The sequence below is a fragment of the Engystomops pustulosus genome, chromosome 4, assembly GCF_040894005.1.
Source record: "Engystomops pustulosus chromosome 4, aEngPut4.maternal, whole genome shotgun sequence".
Classification (NCBI taxonomy): Eukaryota; Metazoa; Chordata; class Amphibia; order Anura; family Leptodactylidae; genus Engystomops; species Engystomops pustulosus.
The window spans coordinates 214,790,604-214,807,001 of record NC_092414.1 but is presented as its reverse complement, the minus strand read 5'-3'; the positions used below and the strand labels follow the sequence as shown (position 1 = coordinate 214,807,001).

The 16,398-nt window shown below is 42.9% G+C and overlaps 1 protein-coding gene and 2 non-coding genes across 3 annotated transcripts; 1 reads left to right on the top strand and 2 right to left on the bottom strand.

Annotated features, from left to right (window-relative positions):
* The first annotated feature begins 3,692 nt into the window (after positions 1 to 3,692).
* LOC140125788 (transcription factor HES-2-like) lies at positions 3,693 to 5,877 on the top strand. Its single transcript, XM_072144657.1, has 4 exons — positions 3,693 to 3,728; positions 3,977 to 4,072; positions 4,901 to 4,979; positions 5,384 to 5,877. The coding sequence occupies exons 1-4, from the start codon at positions 3,693 to 3,695 to the stop codon at positions 5,875 to 5,877; spliced, it is 705 nt and encodes a 234-aa protein (XP_072000758.1).
* A 2,629-nt stretch (positions 5,878 to 8,506) lies between these two features.
* Positions 8,507 to 8,577, bottom strand: TRNAG-GCC (transfer RNA glycine (anticodon GCC)). Its single transcript has one exon. It is a non-coding gene; the product is annotated as a tRNA-Gly (tRNA).
* Positions 8,578 to 11,141: 2,564 nt separating this feature from the next.
* TRNAG-GCC (transfer RNA glycine (anticodon GCC)) lies at positions 11,142 to 11,212 on the bottom strand. The gene has a single exon. It is a non-coding gene; the product is annotated as a tRNA-Gly (tRNA).
* Positions 11,213 to 16,398: the final 5,186 nt, after the last annotated feature.

Sequence of the window (16,398 nt, the reverse complement as noted above, 5' to 3'; positions counted from 1 at the left end):
GGTTGAGGGGGAGAGAAGAGAGCATGATGATGTTGGGTTGGAGACCTCACAGGTGGATGTTTCATTATGAGAGATGATGATGAGGACATGGTAATGGCAGATCTTTGCATCCTATATCAGGTCTTGTTCCAATGCTCGCGACACGGCCCTCACCATTCCTGAGAAATCAGCATCATTATTCTTGCCAACCGATACGATAAATAGACTACCTACCGGCAGGTGGGTGGTGCCTGACTGAATGATCCTGCTCCACCCAAACCAAATTAGAATATTGTGGGTTGGAATTAACAGAAATAATTGTCTCGTAATCGGTAGGGGCTAGAGAAAAATATGGTAAGATATAGCATAAGGATTATACGTCTGCATTAGATTTTTGTTGGACACTTCCCCAACCTAAATTCTTTTATGCAAATGACTCCTCATAAGGTCCACACATTGTTTGGATTGTGATGTTTTTTCTGTTCCTGACCTGATGGACATGCTGTGGGGTGTGAGGACAGCCACCGGGACACACTTGGAAGGGTGAGGTAGAGAGACAAATGGGATGATGACCCTTCTGACTTCTCCTGTGCCACAACCCTGAAATAACACTATCCCTCTGCCCTCTGGATGATCTGCATTTTCAGGGTGGGGCATGTCTTGTCTTGGGGCCCCCCATGTACTTACCCCCCTGGAGTTATGTCTGTTACATGTTAACAGATTATTCAAAAAGTTTGAATAGTAGAACCCATTGGTTGACACATTTGGACCTAAACAAGTTGATTCATAAAGGGGCTCACATCTGCCCCTAAATCAGAAGATTTGTTTGAATCTCCTGGGGCTAATAGCTGCACATATTTTTCACCTACATCGTGCTCATTCCTAAACTCCTGAAAGTTCTTGAAAATTTTTGTCTTATGGACTGAAGGTAGTCATCACTGGAGAACAAAGTAACAAAGTCTGATTGGATCCATTTGGTCAAATATTTTCTAACGTCTAAGGATCATTGAACTAATCTGAGTTTAATGGTCCCATAGAGATTAGGATAAGGTCGTCCAAATCAAAAGTTGTAGTAATTGATGCTCAGTCAAGAGTAGTTTTACGATGAACACTACCAAGCTTGTGGAGTTTCCACATGCCCGGTTCTTGTGGAAGATTAGACTTTACCGTAATCAAACCGAGTATATACAGTATATGGGTGAACTATAGAAGTATATGGCGGTCAAGCAAGCAGTTGGCCAAAAACCACCATAGCACCATAATTCATAGATAGCATCATCTAGTTAGCCGTCTTTCCTCGCCTATGCATAAAATCCATGTTTTCATGAAGATCAGTTTTAGTCAAGCTCCTTGGAGCTAAGGACTACCTGAAGACAGAAGACTTGACTTCAGCTTTGACCCGTATCAGGACACCATCCACCATCTACTCTGAGAGGAAAGTGTTTAACATATATAGAAAGCAATAGGTATCAATGGGTATATCAAATGTCCCTCCTGGTTAAAGGTCTGGATCTGGAAGATTGCAGGCCTCCATTACAAAGCTTAATATTACCCTTGACTTTTATGTATCCGCCATTAGCTGCAAGTAGTTCCTGGAAATTGAAAGGTCCAAGATTATAGGTTGATGATGACTAATAGGTAAAATTCAGTTAAAAAAAACTGCAGAGTATAGGAAAGTGTTCCCTTCCATCTTCTCTAGGTTCCTTGGAAACCTAATGCTTCAGGCATTCGTACATGTGCCCACCCGAGGTTGAACCGGGCATAGCCCGGTCAGGTGCAGAGGAGTTGGGTTGAGAACCCCTCCCACCTCCTCTCTTCATAGGAGCCAATCCGGCAAAGTATAGGTGATGAGTGCCTGGCTGGGTTGCGGTGCTGTGAGACTCACCAAACGGTGACCACCTTTACGGTCATGTACATGGGGCCTAAGGTTGACCATGTATATGTTACACTTGTGCACACTAATGTGTAAGAAGTAGATCGGAGATAACTATGGCCTGAGGTGTCTGCCAGTGGCTTACTCCCCTCTTCCCCCTTAAAACACATGCATGCTCGGTCAAGAGATCATTCCATGGGGAGTTTAGTCAGAAAATTTTGAAAGATTCCATTAAAGGTCTACATAGCTTCTTCCTTCTTCATATAAAATATACTACTTTCACACTTTTAAATTGGTTCTTGTAGGTCTTTATGCACAGAGGCTCATCTGGGGTTTTGCTTTATGGGGCAAATGCCAGAGTCGGGTAAGGACTTTGGGGTAATGAGTCATTGGGGGTCATTTACTAAGGGCCCGATTCTCGGTTTCCCGACGTGTTACCCGAATATTTCCGATTTGCGCCAATTTTCCCTGTATTACCCCGGGATTTTGGCGCACGTGACGGAAATCGGGGGGCGTGGTCGAACGAAAACCCGATGGATTCGGAAAAACCAACGCATTTAAAAAAGAAAAAAGTGTTGCGGAGCTTGCACTTACCTTCACTAGGAATAGGCCGGTGAACTTGAGTGCGTTCCGATGCTCTTCAGCACAGGAGGAACTGCCTTAATGAATCCCGGCCGGACCCGAATCCACTGCAGAGAACACGTCGCTGAATCACGAATGGACCGGGTAAGTAAATCTGCCCCATTATGTCTGACCACAATACTCTGGAACCAACAGAACCAAAGTTTCCTACATTTAGATATGCATCCTTCTTGACAAAGGACCCCTGAGGCTACTAAATAATGATAAGTTATGTGAATATTGGACTTGTTTTGACTTATTTGACTCATTCTTGGTGTGATAGCACCCAGGAGACCCGAGGAGCATAACCTGTAGTCCTTAATAAGGTGAGCACAGCTTTTTTTTATACTCATTGTATAAAACCCCATGAATGCTAAATGTACAATAGGGTCTCCCCGACTTTGAACACGCAACAATGGTGTCTACCTAAGTGGGTGGAAGATAGTACTTAAGACCTTCTGAAGCATCTCAGCCTAGTGATGGCTAATATATCTAGACCCCCAGGAGCAATACCCAAGTTCTCATATTAATGTGGGAACCTAGCACTGTGACCTTGGAAGACAAACACCGGGTGATTATCAGATTGGTGTGAATTGTGTTAAGGCTGCTCCAGGACAAAAGGCGAAGTGTGTCAGTCTTCACCTCTAGCCTTGTTGACCAGGTTCCCACCAACTCCTACCTTACTGACTTGGTTTGTTGCACCTCCTGCTACTATATAACATTATGTAGTATGATCACTATAAGGATTTATGGAGCTTTATGCTTAAGATACTGTCCATCATGCATTTGGGGACAACGTGGTGTCCATAGCTTGGATCCATACACGTTACACATTTAACCAGTTGTCATAATAATGTTCCCATTCAGCTCATACATATCCTTGATTCACACCACATAACTAACTTATCCATTACCCCCATTTACCACCTGCGGACACACTTGCGTATTGGTGTTGGGTAATTGTTATGATAATGATAGATGTGGAGTGTGCTGAGGCAGGAGCCAGGAAGAACATGGGCAGGCAGTGGGCAGGTCATTGGTCTCCTGGGTGTGGACCAAGCATCCCTTTAAGAGCAATACAATAGTGACTGATGGGTGGGGCTAGAGAGTCAAGGGAGTGGTCTCTTTTGAGGGAGGAGTCTATGGATTAAGCTAGAAAGCAAGTGTCTGATCTCTACAGATCACTCTTGACTGTTGGACTGAACAGACCACTGCCAAGATGAGAAACACATACCCCTCAAAAGAAGATAAAAAGGTAATGAACCATCTAGAAACACAGCTATAATAGCATTTCACTTTATAGAAGTAACTTGCTCTTTCCAGCAAGACTTTTAAACAAAAAAACTATGGAAACAGAGTTTTTTTTTCCAATTTTTGACTCTTTTTGGACCTTAGATATCTCCTTCTTGGACCTTAAATATTATACCTTTGTTGTAATATAACATAATTATTAAAAATGTATTTGAATATAAAAAAAACTCATCCCATGTATCCTCTCAACAGCTCATGAAGCCCGTCATAGAAAAGAGAAGACGGGACAGGATAAACCAGAGTCTGGAGAATTTGAGGACACTTCTTCTCGAGGCTACACATGATGAGGTTTGGACTCATTTCACATTTGATACTTTATAGTTTTATACTTCTTGATGAGAGATTTTTAGAAGTTTTTAATGGGGATCCTCTAGTGGCCGATGTTCCCACCATAAAAGTAGGGACAGATGTCCTGGTGGTGGAGACTTGAAAGTCCCGGAGGTGAGATAGTCATTTCCTTTTAGCAAGTTCATGTCTTTCAAGGGTGATGTGTTACCGGTAGATGCGTGTGGTGGATCACTCGGACATGTTAAACGACTTTGCTATTGAAAATGTTTGTATTTTTTAGCCCTACTACTAGTGTGTAGGACTCTCACAAATTTTATACATTTCCTAAGACAATAATTGTACAACGTAAATCATTTTGAGTTATTCTGTAAAGAGAGAGAGATTTCATCAAATTGTTTCACAATTTAGGTTTTAGAATTTTATAATTGTTTTCTATATTTTTATATATAAAGATAATTTTAAAATCTATATATAGTCTGTTTTCCACTTACAAACTTACAAATTGTATACATTTCCTAAGACAGTAATTGGACAACGTAAATAATTTTTAGTGATTCTGTAAAGAAAGAGAGAGATTTCATCAAATTGTTTCACAATTTAGGTTTCAGAATTTTATAATTGTTTTCTATATTTTTATATATAAAGATATTTTTTTTAAATCTATCTATAGTCTGTTATCCACTTAAAAACTTATTGTTATATTTGACAAAATGTATAAATCAAAATCCTAATTTGAAACTTAATTTTCTTGTCTTTGACTATTTTTATTTATTTGATTCTAAGCAACAATTTCTTATGTTTTTTTTCTTTCCCTTTATTATATTACAGTCATTAAAGAATCCCAAAGCAGAGAAAGCTGACATATTGAAAAAGACTGTGCAATTTTTGAAACTGTGTCATAATTCAGGTGAGAGATATCTCTCATTATTCCATGTCAACTTTTTTATTTGTACCAACTTTGGACCATTTAATCGGGCAACTATTTGGGTGAATCAGGGCATTTTTGTGTGTTTTTTCCTCATCTTTGCCCCATGTGAAAATTTTTACTATTAATGTAGTGGATTAATCAAATCCTCCGTGTAAATTATTTTTCAAACTAATACTGACCCCATTGACCTAAATGGGGTCTATATACGTTTTCCAAAATTTTTGAGAAATTGTACAATTTGTGTCTTTAAAACGCAGAAATGTCAGAACATGAAGACATTTTAATCTTCCTATTTATTTTCGGTTACTAGATCACTTTGATGATGAAATTTGATTCTAAATGGCAGGATATTCACAATGTTTTTTCTTTATTTTTGTTCGCAGGGCAAGAAGATGCTAAAAAGTCCATGTCTGGTTTCACTAATGGGTTCCAGGAAGGTCTGAGCCAGGCCACCAGTTTCTTATGCTCACGGTCAACAATAAGTGAGAAGAAGAGAGACTTTGTTGTCGGAAAACTATGTCAGCACATAGAAGAGCGGAGTCCCAACGAGTGGGAAGAATCGGGATCAGATGACTCATTTTGTCTTGACCAAAACCAAATAATACCAAGTCCACCTCAAATCTCCAGGATCCCTGAACATCCCTTAACTATGTATCCAGAAAGACTATCTTGTCAACCATTTCTTCACCACCCCTCACCCTCCAGTTCCACAGAAACTCCTTCTTTTGGAGAAATCCAACACTCTACGACACACAAGTCAAGCCAGTCCTCACTCCAAGCAAACAGCTGTAGAAAGTCAGTTCAAAGGACTCTGTTCCCCCAAGTTGCCCCCAGCTCCATTCATTCTTCATCTCTTGTCTGGAGACCTTGGCCATGAATGTTATCTTTTTTGTTTTTTAATTTATTGACTTTTTGTAATTTTTATTGTAAATACTCATTGTAAATTTAAATTATATTTCGTTTACTTTGTATTTACGTGTTTTCTACATGTAATTGGAAATTAAAACAATATAATGGATGTTAATTTTTTTCTCTCCACTTATTTTGAAATACTTTAAAGGGAAAATCTGCTTATTTCCAAAAACAGCCCCATGGGCCATTTCAGGTATTACAGCTCTAGAACATTCAAGTAAATTGAGCTAAATTTTTAATGCTAAATAATTTTTCATTGAAATATTAACCAAACCATTTTGGAAATGAAGTCTATCCATAATATTTTTTTTCAATTCAAATGATAAAGATAGAGATACTGTATGGGTTATATATAAATGTTTCCAAATATAAGTCATGGCATCAGGTCAAGGAATCAGACTTAAAAGAAAACTACCATCGAAAATCTCCCTATTAAGGTAGATCCGATGGTAGGTTCCTATTAAACTACTAAATTCCAATCTTTTTTTCCCTAATTCTAAAATGCTTTCTAGACTAAGCCAAACTTTATCTACCTAATATGTACATTTTCTGGACAGGCTACTCCACGGCCTAGTAGACTCTTTCTAAAATGTATGTATAAGGTAGATAAAGTTTGGCTTAGAAAGCATTAATAGGTCGGTTTCTGATGGTAGGTTTCCTTTAAAGGGGTTAAAAGACCACAGTGGTGGTTGACCCCCATTCCAATAATCAACACAACATGGGTCCCTCTGTACAGCTCTATACTACCAAGGACTTTGGGGTTCGTTTTGTCCTCTAAGCCATTCTCAAAGTCCTTTTGAATTTGCCCAGCACCCAACTATTACTATAAAAACGTTTGGGAACGTCTTGTCCTGTCAGCAATCCTGAAGGTCCCATAGCAATCAGTTGAGTGTGATAGGCTGTATCCACAGGGGAGAATGACTTTAATGGGAAGCCCTTGGCTTTCACCTTAATCCACCAAAAATTACAATATGCAACAAGGGTCCATGACGCCAATAGACAAAGTTTTTCAGTGTTTTTGAGTTATTCCCTTCTCAGACTCCTCCTTTTGTATCAATATCATACTAGGCGCCAAATAGTTCATATAGTTATTCCTCTGCATGTATTGGCTGTGTATATATCACATTTAAAGGGGTTGGCCACATTAGCTCATTGAGGAGTGTGTCAGTTCAGTAGAGGAGGAACAAATGGCAGAAACTGGGAACTAGGATGTCTTGTGCCTGTGGTTGTCACCTCTCCATTCTCCTGACACCTTTCCATTCATTCGCCAAGTGTGACCAAGGCAAAAGGAAAGGGGACATCTCATATGGGGTGTTAAACAGTTCCAGGTTCAAGAGGACCTTGGGTCAAAAGTTGCAGTAATGAGTCATATTCAATCTTAGCTTGAGGCTAACTGGACACCAACTAGCCCGTAGGTCTCTGTCTCTATGTGGAAATTAAAGACATTATTATTATTTGGTTGTTCCTTCATTTTATTTTTTTGTACAATATTTTGATGAACATCAATGGCAGATGTATAAAAAGGAAAGGTTCTTCATATAATTCCTTCAATATTGTGTAAAGAAAAAATATAAAAAAGATCTAGGTTTCCCACACTACAATGGACACTTGCGTTATGGAAAATAGTCAACAAGTTCTGGTCTCTCCGTTGAGGACCTCTTGTGCCCGGGAGACGGAGAGTTAGAAGTTTCCCACAGCATTGTGTGAAATTACCAAGGAGCCTCAAATTATGGAGATGGTGTCACCTCTTTATTGTGACGTGAAGTGTGTTCTTGGGAAAGACACACTTCTTGAGCTTTACGAGTCCCCGACCGTTTGTTGTCTCTAACACTCAAGGCTTTGATGTCCCCTTGTCCTCCAGAGGTCTACTTGAAGACCATCAAGGTGTTCTGCTAAGTTATTGTGGGAGCACCTTCATGTTATAAAGTAATCAAAGTGCTTATCGTATCAGATCATCCGTCGGAGGCCAAAGCCAACCAGATATTTCATCTGCTCTACAGGGTGGCCTTACAAAAGAATGGTTGACCATTCAAAATGGATCAGCCAAAATGGTCCTTAAAAAGAGTTGTCCAATTGTTTACAAAATATATAAGTAGCCTGTGTGTGTGTGAGTGAGGTGGGGGGGGGGTGTATAGTAGGGCGTGGTCCGGCCATAAAAAAATAAACCTTCACTTACTTTCTCCGGCACTCCCGTTGTCCCACACCATTGTCCGCCATTGTCTCTGTATTTTTACAATGGCAGACTTGCTCCACTACGACTATTTCCGCCCTCTTGGCACACCCACCCATCTCCTGCCACTGTGCCTAATTCACATTGAAACTAATGCTGTATCAGGCGTGGCAGGAGGGGAATAAACAGGGACACGGTACCGACGGACCGCGGCACGTGACAACAGGAACGTCAGAGAAGGTAAATATAAGTTTCAATTTTTCTACAGTCCACCCCCCACCGACAGGCCACCTATATATTTTTAAACACCCCTTTAATAAGTCTGTAACTCCATATTCAAGTAAAACACAATTTATTTAATAGAGCGTTTTCAAATGGGCTTAACAAAATCTCAGATGAATTTGAAGGAAAAAAAGAACATGACTGCATTGGCCGGGAATCGAACCCGGGCCTCCCGCGTGGCAGGCGAGAATTCTACCACTGAACCACCAATGCTTTGTCTGTTTCTGAAGTTTTGCTTTTGAAAGTTAATCATACTGACAACACAGACGATGTGTGTTGCAAAAACTGTAAATTTAATTTTCCATTCATTAAGATATCATATACAAACCACTATATTAGTACATAAGATTAAAAGGAAACCTCCACAAACCCCCCATTTCTTTAAAAGTTGATAGCGCACCAATCATTCATTCGCATTGCCATTATATGTACAAAGAGACTTTCATGTATTTTTCTCCTGATTGCTCCCAGTCGTCAGACACCCAAGTGTTTGGCAACGTTTCCTCTATCTTGTGGATATCAGATAAGTCATTGCCAGGCTTCAGTGGCAGTGGACCCTTTGGACCACCGCGGACGATGACACAAGCCGACACCTGGGACAAAAATTTAAGTGGCACCTGGTCTTTGCCAGAGCGTGTTGGACTTGCTGCACGTGGTACCACCAGGTCATTCCACAGGTGCCACATTGTCCGCGGTGACGGCCAAGGCGAGGTACAGAGTCGGCAGGCAATCTCGTGGTTGGGGACAGGCAAGAAGTCAAGACAAGAGGCAAAGGTTCAGGGTCAGAGACAGAGAAGGAGGTCAGGGCTGGCAGCAAAGGAGCGTAAGTAGGAACAGGCCTGGGGTCAGAATGGGGAATCCAATCACAGGCACAAGATAAAGCTTTCTCGACAACAGTAGTCATGTTGGAGCTCACAAGTGATTGTGAGAATAGTCACCAAAAATTCAAACCTTATGGGGGAAATTTATAAAGCCTTATCCAGCAGAACCCCAGGCCCGCCATATTTACTATCGTCTCCACCAGAAGACCAGTAGAGACTATAGCTAAATTCGGGACACAATTCGTTGGAGGGAGGGGGGATCCCCCTTATGAGTTAATGAGCCACCACTTAACTGTCAGTAGCAGTGAATTAGGGGCAAGATCTTTGTGATTCTCAATCTGCACGGCCAAAGCCACTGCTCTATTCCAAAATTAAGCTATGTAAAGTAATGCACTTTCAAGAGAAGGTCGGAAGGTCCTCAAAATGTAACATATCATGAAGAAGAGTCTACAAAACTTTTCCCAGGACTTTCACGAGATCATTGAGGAGCATACCAGTGGAGGAGGAACAAATGGCAGGAGCTGGGAACTAGGATGTCTTGTGACTGTGGTTGTCACCTCTCCATTCTCCTGACACCTTCCCATTCATCCAACAAGTGTGACCAAGGCAAAAGGAAAGGGGACATCTCAGATGGGGCGTCAAACAGTTCCAGGTTCAGGAGGACCCTGGGTCAAAAGTTTCAGTAATGAGACATATTCCATCTAAGCTTGATGGTAACTGGACACCAACTGGCCTATAGGTCTCTGTCTCTATGTGGAAATTAACGACATTATTATTATTTAGTTGTTCTTTCCTTTTATCTTTTTGGACAACAGCCAAATATTTTGATGAACATCAATGGCAGATGTATAAAAAGGAAATGTTCTTCAAAGAAATCCTTTAATATTATGTAAAGAAAAAATATCAAAAAGATCTAGGTTTCCCACACTACAATGGACACTTGCGTTATGGAAAATAGTCAACAAGTTCTGGTCTCTCCGTTGAGGACCTCTTGTGCCCGGGAGATGGAGAGTTAGAAGTTTCCCACAGCATTGTGTGAAATTAACAAGGAGCCTCAAATTATGGAGATGGTGTCACCTCTTTATTGTGACATGAAGTGTGTTCTTGGGAAAGACACACTTCTTGAGCTTTACGAGTCTCCGACCGTTTGTTGTCTCTAACACTCAAGGCTTTGATGTCCCCTTGTCCTCCAGAGGTCTACCTGAAGCCAATCAAGGTGTTCTGCTAAGTTATTGTGGGGGCACCTTCATGTTATAAAGTAATCAAAGTGCTTATATTAGCTCATCCGTCGGAGGCCACAGCCAACCAGATTTTTCATCTGCTCTACAGGGTGGTCTTACAAAAGAATGGTTGACCATTCAAAATGGATCAGCCAAAATGGTGCCTAAAAAGAGTTGTCCAATTGGTTACAAAATATATAAGTAGCCTGTGGGGGTGTAGGGGGCGGTCCAGCCATAAAAAAATAAACTTTCACTTACTTTCTCTGGCACTCCCGTTGTCCCACGCCATTGTCCGCCGGTGCCGTGTCCCTGTACTTTTACCGTGGCAGACATGCTCCACTACGACTATTTCCGCCCTCTTGGCACACCCACCCATCTCCTGCCACTGTGCCTAATACACATTGAAACTAATGCTGTATCAGGCGTGGCAGGAGGGGACGGGTGGCCGTGACAAGCCTGTGGAAGTTGTTGGAGGGAGCATGCCTGCCTCTGTGAATAAACAGGGGCACGGCACCAACGGACCCCAGCACATGACAACAGGAGCGCCGGAGAAGGTAAATACAATTTTCACTTTTTCTACAGTCCACCCCCACCGACAGGCCACCTATATATTTTTAAACACCCCTTTAATAAGTCTGTAACTCCATATTCAAGTAAAACACAATTTATTTAATAAGCGTTTTCAAATGGGCTTAACAAAATCTCAGATGAATTTGAAGGAAAAAAAAACTATGACTGCATTGGCCGGGAATCGAACCCGGGCCTCCCGCGTGGCAGGCGAGAATTCTACCACTGAACCACCAATGCTTAGTCTGTTTCTTTAGTTTTGCTTTTGAAACTTAATCATACTGACAACACAGACGATTTGGGTTGCAAAAACTGTAAATTTTATTTTCCATGCATTAAGATATCATATACCAACCACTACATTAGTACATAAGATTACTACAGGTTTCATGTGAAGACAAATGACCTGTTAGATGTATTGTTGATCAGGACTGAGTGGACCTGTCCCATTACATTGAGCTCGAGTTTCCAAAAGCTCACCCTCCCAATGGTGATCGGTGTTGGCATTACAAGGGTTAATGCATTCCAAAGGGCCCCTCATCTCCCCCTCATATTATGGTCTCTCATTTCCCTTCATATTGTGCACCCCTCTCATCTCCTCCTCATATTGTGCCCCCTCTCATCTTTCCCTTATATTAAGGTCCCCATGCATACCCCCCATATTGCAGCCCCCCTCTAATATCCACACTATATTGTTGCCCCCTTTCATATACCCATATTGTGGCCCCTTCTTATATCCCCCCATATTGTGGACCCCCTCTAATATCCCCCCATATTGTGGGCCCCTGCTCATATTCCCCCATATTGTGGGCTCTCTTTCATGTGCCCCCATATTGTGGGCTCCCTCTCATAACTCTCCCATATTATGGGTTTTCTCTCATATCCCCCACATAATGTGGATTCCCTCTCATATCATCCCCATATTGTAGGCCCCCTCTTATATCCCCTCATATTGTAGGCCCCCTCTCATACCCCCCATATTGTGGGCCCCCTTTCAAATTTCCAAATATTGTAGGCTCCCTCTTATATCCCCCCAAATTTTTGGCTCCTTCCCATATCCTTCCATATTATGGACTCTGATATCCTCGCCATATTGTAGGCCCAATCCGATATTCCCCTATATTGTAGGCCCCCTCTCATATCCCCCATATTGTGGGCACCCTTTCATATTTACCCATATTGTGGGCTCCCTCACATATACCCCCATATTGTAGGCCCCCTCTCATACCCCCACCCTATATTAGGGGCCCCCACTCATATCCCCCCATATTGTGGCCTCAGTCTCATATCCCACCATATTGTGGGCTCCCTCTCATAACTCCCCCATATTGTGGCCTCTCTCTCATATCCCCCCATATTGTGGATTCCCTTTCATATTCTCCCCATATTGTAGGCCCCCTCTCATATACCCTCATATTGTGGGCCCCTTCTCATATACAATATTGTAACCCCCCACCCCAACATATCCCTCCATTTTGTGGGCCCCTCTCATATCCCTCCCTAATAGCTACATGCAGCAGCCCAGCTCTATCTGTGTCCTCTAGTTAAAGCCCCAACACAGACTTCATAGGTGGTGTCAGTGGCTGCAGGACCAGCACTGGTGGAGGGTGGAGCTAAAAGACATCAGGGCCCACCAGTGCTTTCAACGCACACTGGACCGGACGGACCCTGGGTGTAAGTTTAGAGAACATTAATAGGTTGATTTCTTATGGTAGATTTCCTTTAACAGTGGTTGACCCCATCCACATGGGTCCAGGTAGAGATCAGATGACCCTCCATCTGTGGCCATTTTATGGTCAGTAATCACTGACTGATGAGGACTGATGAGGTAACAGACAAAAGGCTTCACTTCACATATCAAGAAACTACGACTATTATTTCCCAAATTTAGTCAGTCCTATCCTCTAATGACATCTGTTCTTAAAGGGAACCTCCACAACCCCCCCCCCCCATTTCTTTAAAAGTTGATAGCGCAGCAATCATTCATTCGTATTGCCATTATATGTACAAAGAGACTTTCATGTATTTTTCTCCTGATTGCTCCCAGTTGTCAGACAACCGAGTGTTTGGTAATGTTTCCTTTTGTGGATATCGGATAAGTTGTTGCCAGGCTTCACGGCCAATGGTCCCCTTGGACCACCGCGGACGATGACACAAGCCGACACCTGGGACCAAAATTTAAGTGGCACCTGGTCTTCGCCAGACCTTGCCACAAAGCGTGTTGAACTTGCTGCACGTGGTACCACCAGGTCGTTCCACAGGTGCCACTGTGTCCGGGGTGGCAGCCAAGGCGAGGTACAGAGTCGGCAGGCAATCTCGTGGTCGGGGACAGGCAGGAGGTCAAGACAAGCGGCAAAAGTTCCGGGTCAAAGACAGAACAGGAGGTCAGGGCTGGCAGCGAAGGAGCGTAAGCGGGAACAGGCCCGGGGTCAGAACGGGGAATCCAATCACAGGCAAAGCTTTCTCGTGATTGGGAGAATAGTCACCAAAAATTCAAACCTTATGGGAGAATTTTATAAAGCCTTATCCAGCAGAACAGCAGACCCGCCATATTTACTATAGTCTCCACCAGAAAACCAGTAGAGACTATAGCTAAATTCGGGACACAATTAGTTTGAGGGAGGGGGGGATTCCCCTTATGAGTTAATGAGCCACCACTTAAACTGTCAGTAGCAGTGAATTAGGGGCAAGATCTTTGTGATTCTCAATCTGCACGGCCAAAATTAAGCTATGTAAAGTAATGCACTTTCAACAGAAGGTCGGAAGGTCATCAAAATGTAACATATCATGAAGAAGAGTCTACAAAACTTTTCCCAGGACTTTCACGAGATCATTGAGGAGCATACCAGTCGAGGAGGAACAAATGGCAGGAGCTGGGAACTAGGATGTCTTGTGACTGTGGTTGTCACCTCTCCATTCTCCTGACACCTTCCCATTCATCCAACAAGTGTGACCAAGGCAAAAGGAAAGGGGACATCTCAGATGGGGCGTCAAACAGTTCCAGGTTCAGGAGGACCCTGGGTCAAAAGTTTCAATAATGAGACATATTCCATCTTAGCTTGATGGTAACTGGACACCAACTGGCCTATAGGTCTCTGTCTCTATGTGGAAATTAACGACATTATTATTATTTAGTTGTTCTTTCCTTTTATCTTTTTGGACAATAGCCAAATATTTTGATCAATATCAATGACTGATGTATAAAAAGGAAAGGTTCTTCATATAATTCCTTCAATATTATGCAAAGAAAAAATATCAAAAAGATCTAGGTTTCCCACACTACAATGGACACTTGCGTTATGGAAAATAGTCAACAAGTTCTGGTCTCTCCGTTGAGGACCTCTTGTGCCCGGGAGACGGAGAGTTAGACGTTTCCCACAGGATTGTGTGAAATTAACAAGGAGCCTCAAATTATGGAGATGGTGTCACCTCCTTATTGTGACGTGACGTGACACACTTCATGAGCTTTACGAGTCCCCGAACATTTGTTGTCTCTAACACTCAAGGCTTTGATGTCCCCTTGTCCTCCAGAGGTCTACCTGAAGCCAATCAAGGTGTTCTGCTAAGTTATCGTTGGGGGCATCTTCATGTTATAAAGTAATCAAAGTGCTTATCGTATCAGATCATCAGTGGGAGGCCAAAGCCAACTAGATATTTCATCTGCTCTACATGGTGGTCTTACAAAAGAATGGTTCACCATGTAATATATGATCAGTCAAAATGGATGCTCTTATAACAGGGCTTTTCTTCATGAAATGAGTTTTTAAATGGGTTGTCCGAGTGTTTAAAGTATATACGGGTAGGCTGGGGGGAGCTTGGGTGGTGGCTAGGCCATAAAAAACAAAATTTTTGCTTACCTTCTCCGGCACTCCCGTTGTCCCACGCCACTGTCGGTCAGTGCCGTACCCCTGTATTTTTACAGAGGCAGGCATGCTCTGCTCTCAGTATGTCCACTCTCCTGGAATGTCCACCCATCTCCTGGCACTGCGCTTGATACACATTGAAACTAATGCTGTGTCAGTCATGGCAGGAGGGGGTGGGTGGCCGTGGCAGGCCGAGGGAAGTTGTTGGTGTGGGCATGGACAGCGGCACGAGACAACGGGATCGCCGGAGAAGGTAACTACAAGTTTCAATTTTTCCTACAGCCTTCCCAACCCCCCACCAGGGAACCTATTTACTATTTTAAACAATCCTTTAATTAGACTCTATCTTCAAATAAAACACAATTTATTCATTAGAACTTTTTTCAAGAAGTTTTCCAGCTTAATGAAATTTCAGATGAATTTGAAGCAGAAGTTTTGGAAGCATCACAAGTAGAGATGAGAGAGCACTAAAATGCTCGGGTGCTCGTTGTTCGAGACAAACTTTTCCCGATGCTCGAGTGCTCGTCTCGAATAACGAGCCCCATTGAAGTCAATGGGAGACTCGAGCATTTTTCAAGGGGACCAAGGCTCTGCACAGGGAAGCTTGGCCAAACACCTGGAAACCTCAGAAAAGGATGGAAACACCACGTAAATGGACAGGAAACAGCAGGGGCAGCATGCATGGATGCCTCTGAGGCTGCTTAAACGCACCATTATGCCAAAATTATGGGCAACAGCATGGCCATGACAGAGTGACAGAATGAAGCTAGATAGCATCTAAAACATCCAAGAATTGACCCTGACACTATAGGGGACGGCATGCAGAGGCAGCGGCAGCAGGCTAGAGAGTGTCATGGCGACATACCCTAAATGGACTCAGGCTTCAAACCAATGGGTGGCAGAGAGGAACCAAAGGAGGTGAGCAAGAAGCGCTGAAATTATTTCCTCTGTGAACAAAAGGTTGACAGTATATTTAGTCGATAACACAGCATGGTGGCGACATAGTGACCAAGTTCCATAACGTATCTGGTGAAACACCCGAAAAATGAGCCTGACACAGCTCGTTTGATAAGAGGACGACATTTGGAGGCAGCCATGGAGAGGACTTCCATGATTAAGAGCGACAGTATGGGGCATCCATATTGCGCTTCTATGATTGCAACTGCAGGTCTCCAGCATGGCAGCGATAGATGGGCAGAGTTCCACTATGTATCTGGTGAAACACCTGAAAATTCTGCCTGACACAGCTCGTTTGATAAGGGGATGATGTGCTGCATATCCTCTCGTGCTCCAGCGTCTGGGGTATAGACAGTTGAAAGTTGCGCATGGAGACATTGGTGGACGCTGTGGAGGATCATGGAGGCGAAATGGACGGGAAACAGCAGGGGCAGTATGCATGGATGCCTCTGAGGCTGCCTAATCTTGGGATGGAGCTGGCGCTCCGCTGCCAGACGAGCTTTCGCCTGTCCAAGCCCCTGTCTCTGGGCTCCTCCCCACCCAAAATGGGCCTGGGGGCCAGAAGCGTTTACTTTGAAAAAATTATAATTTTCAAAGCAGGCCGGG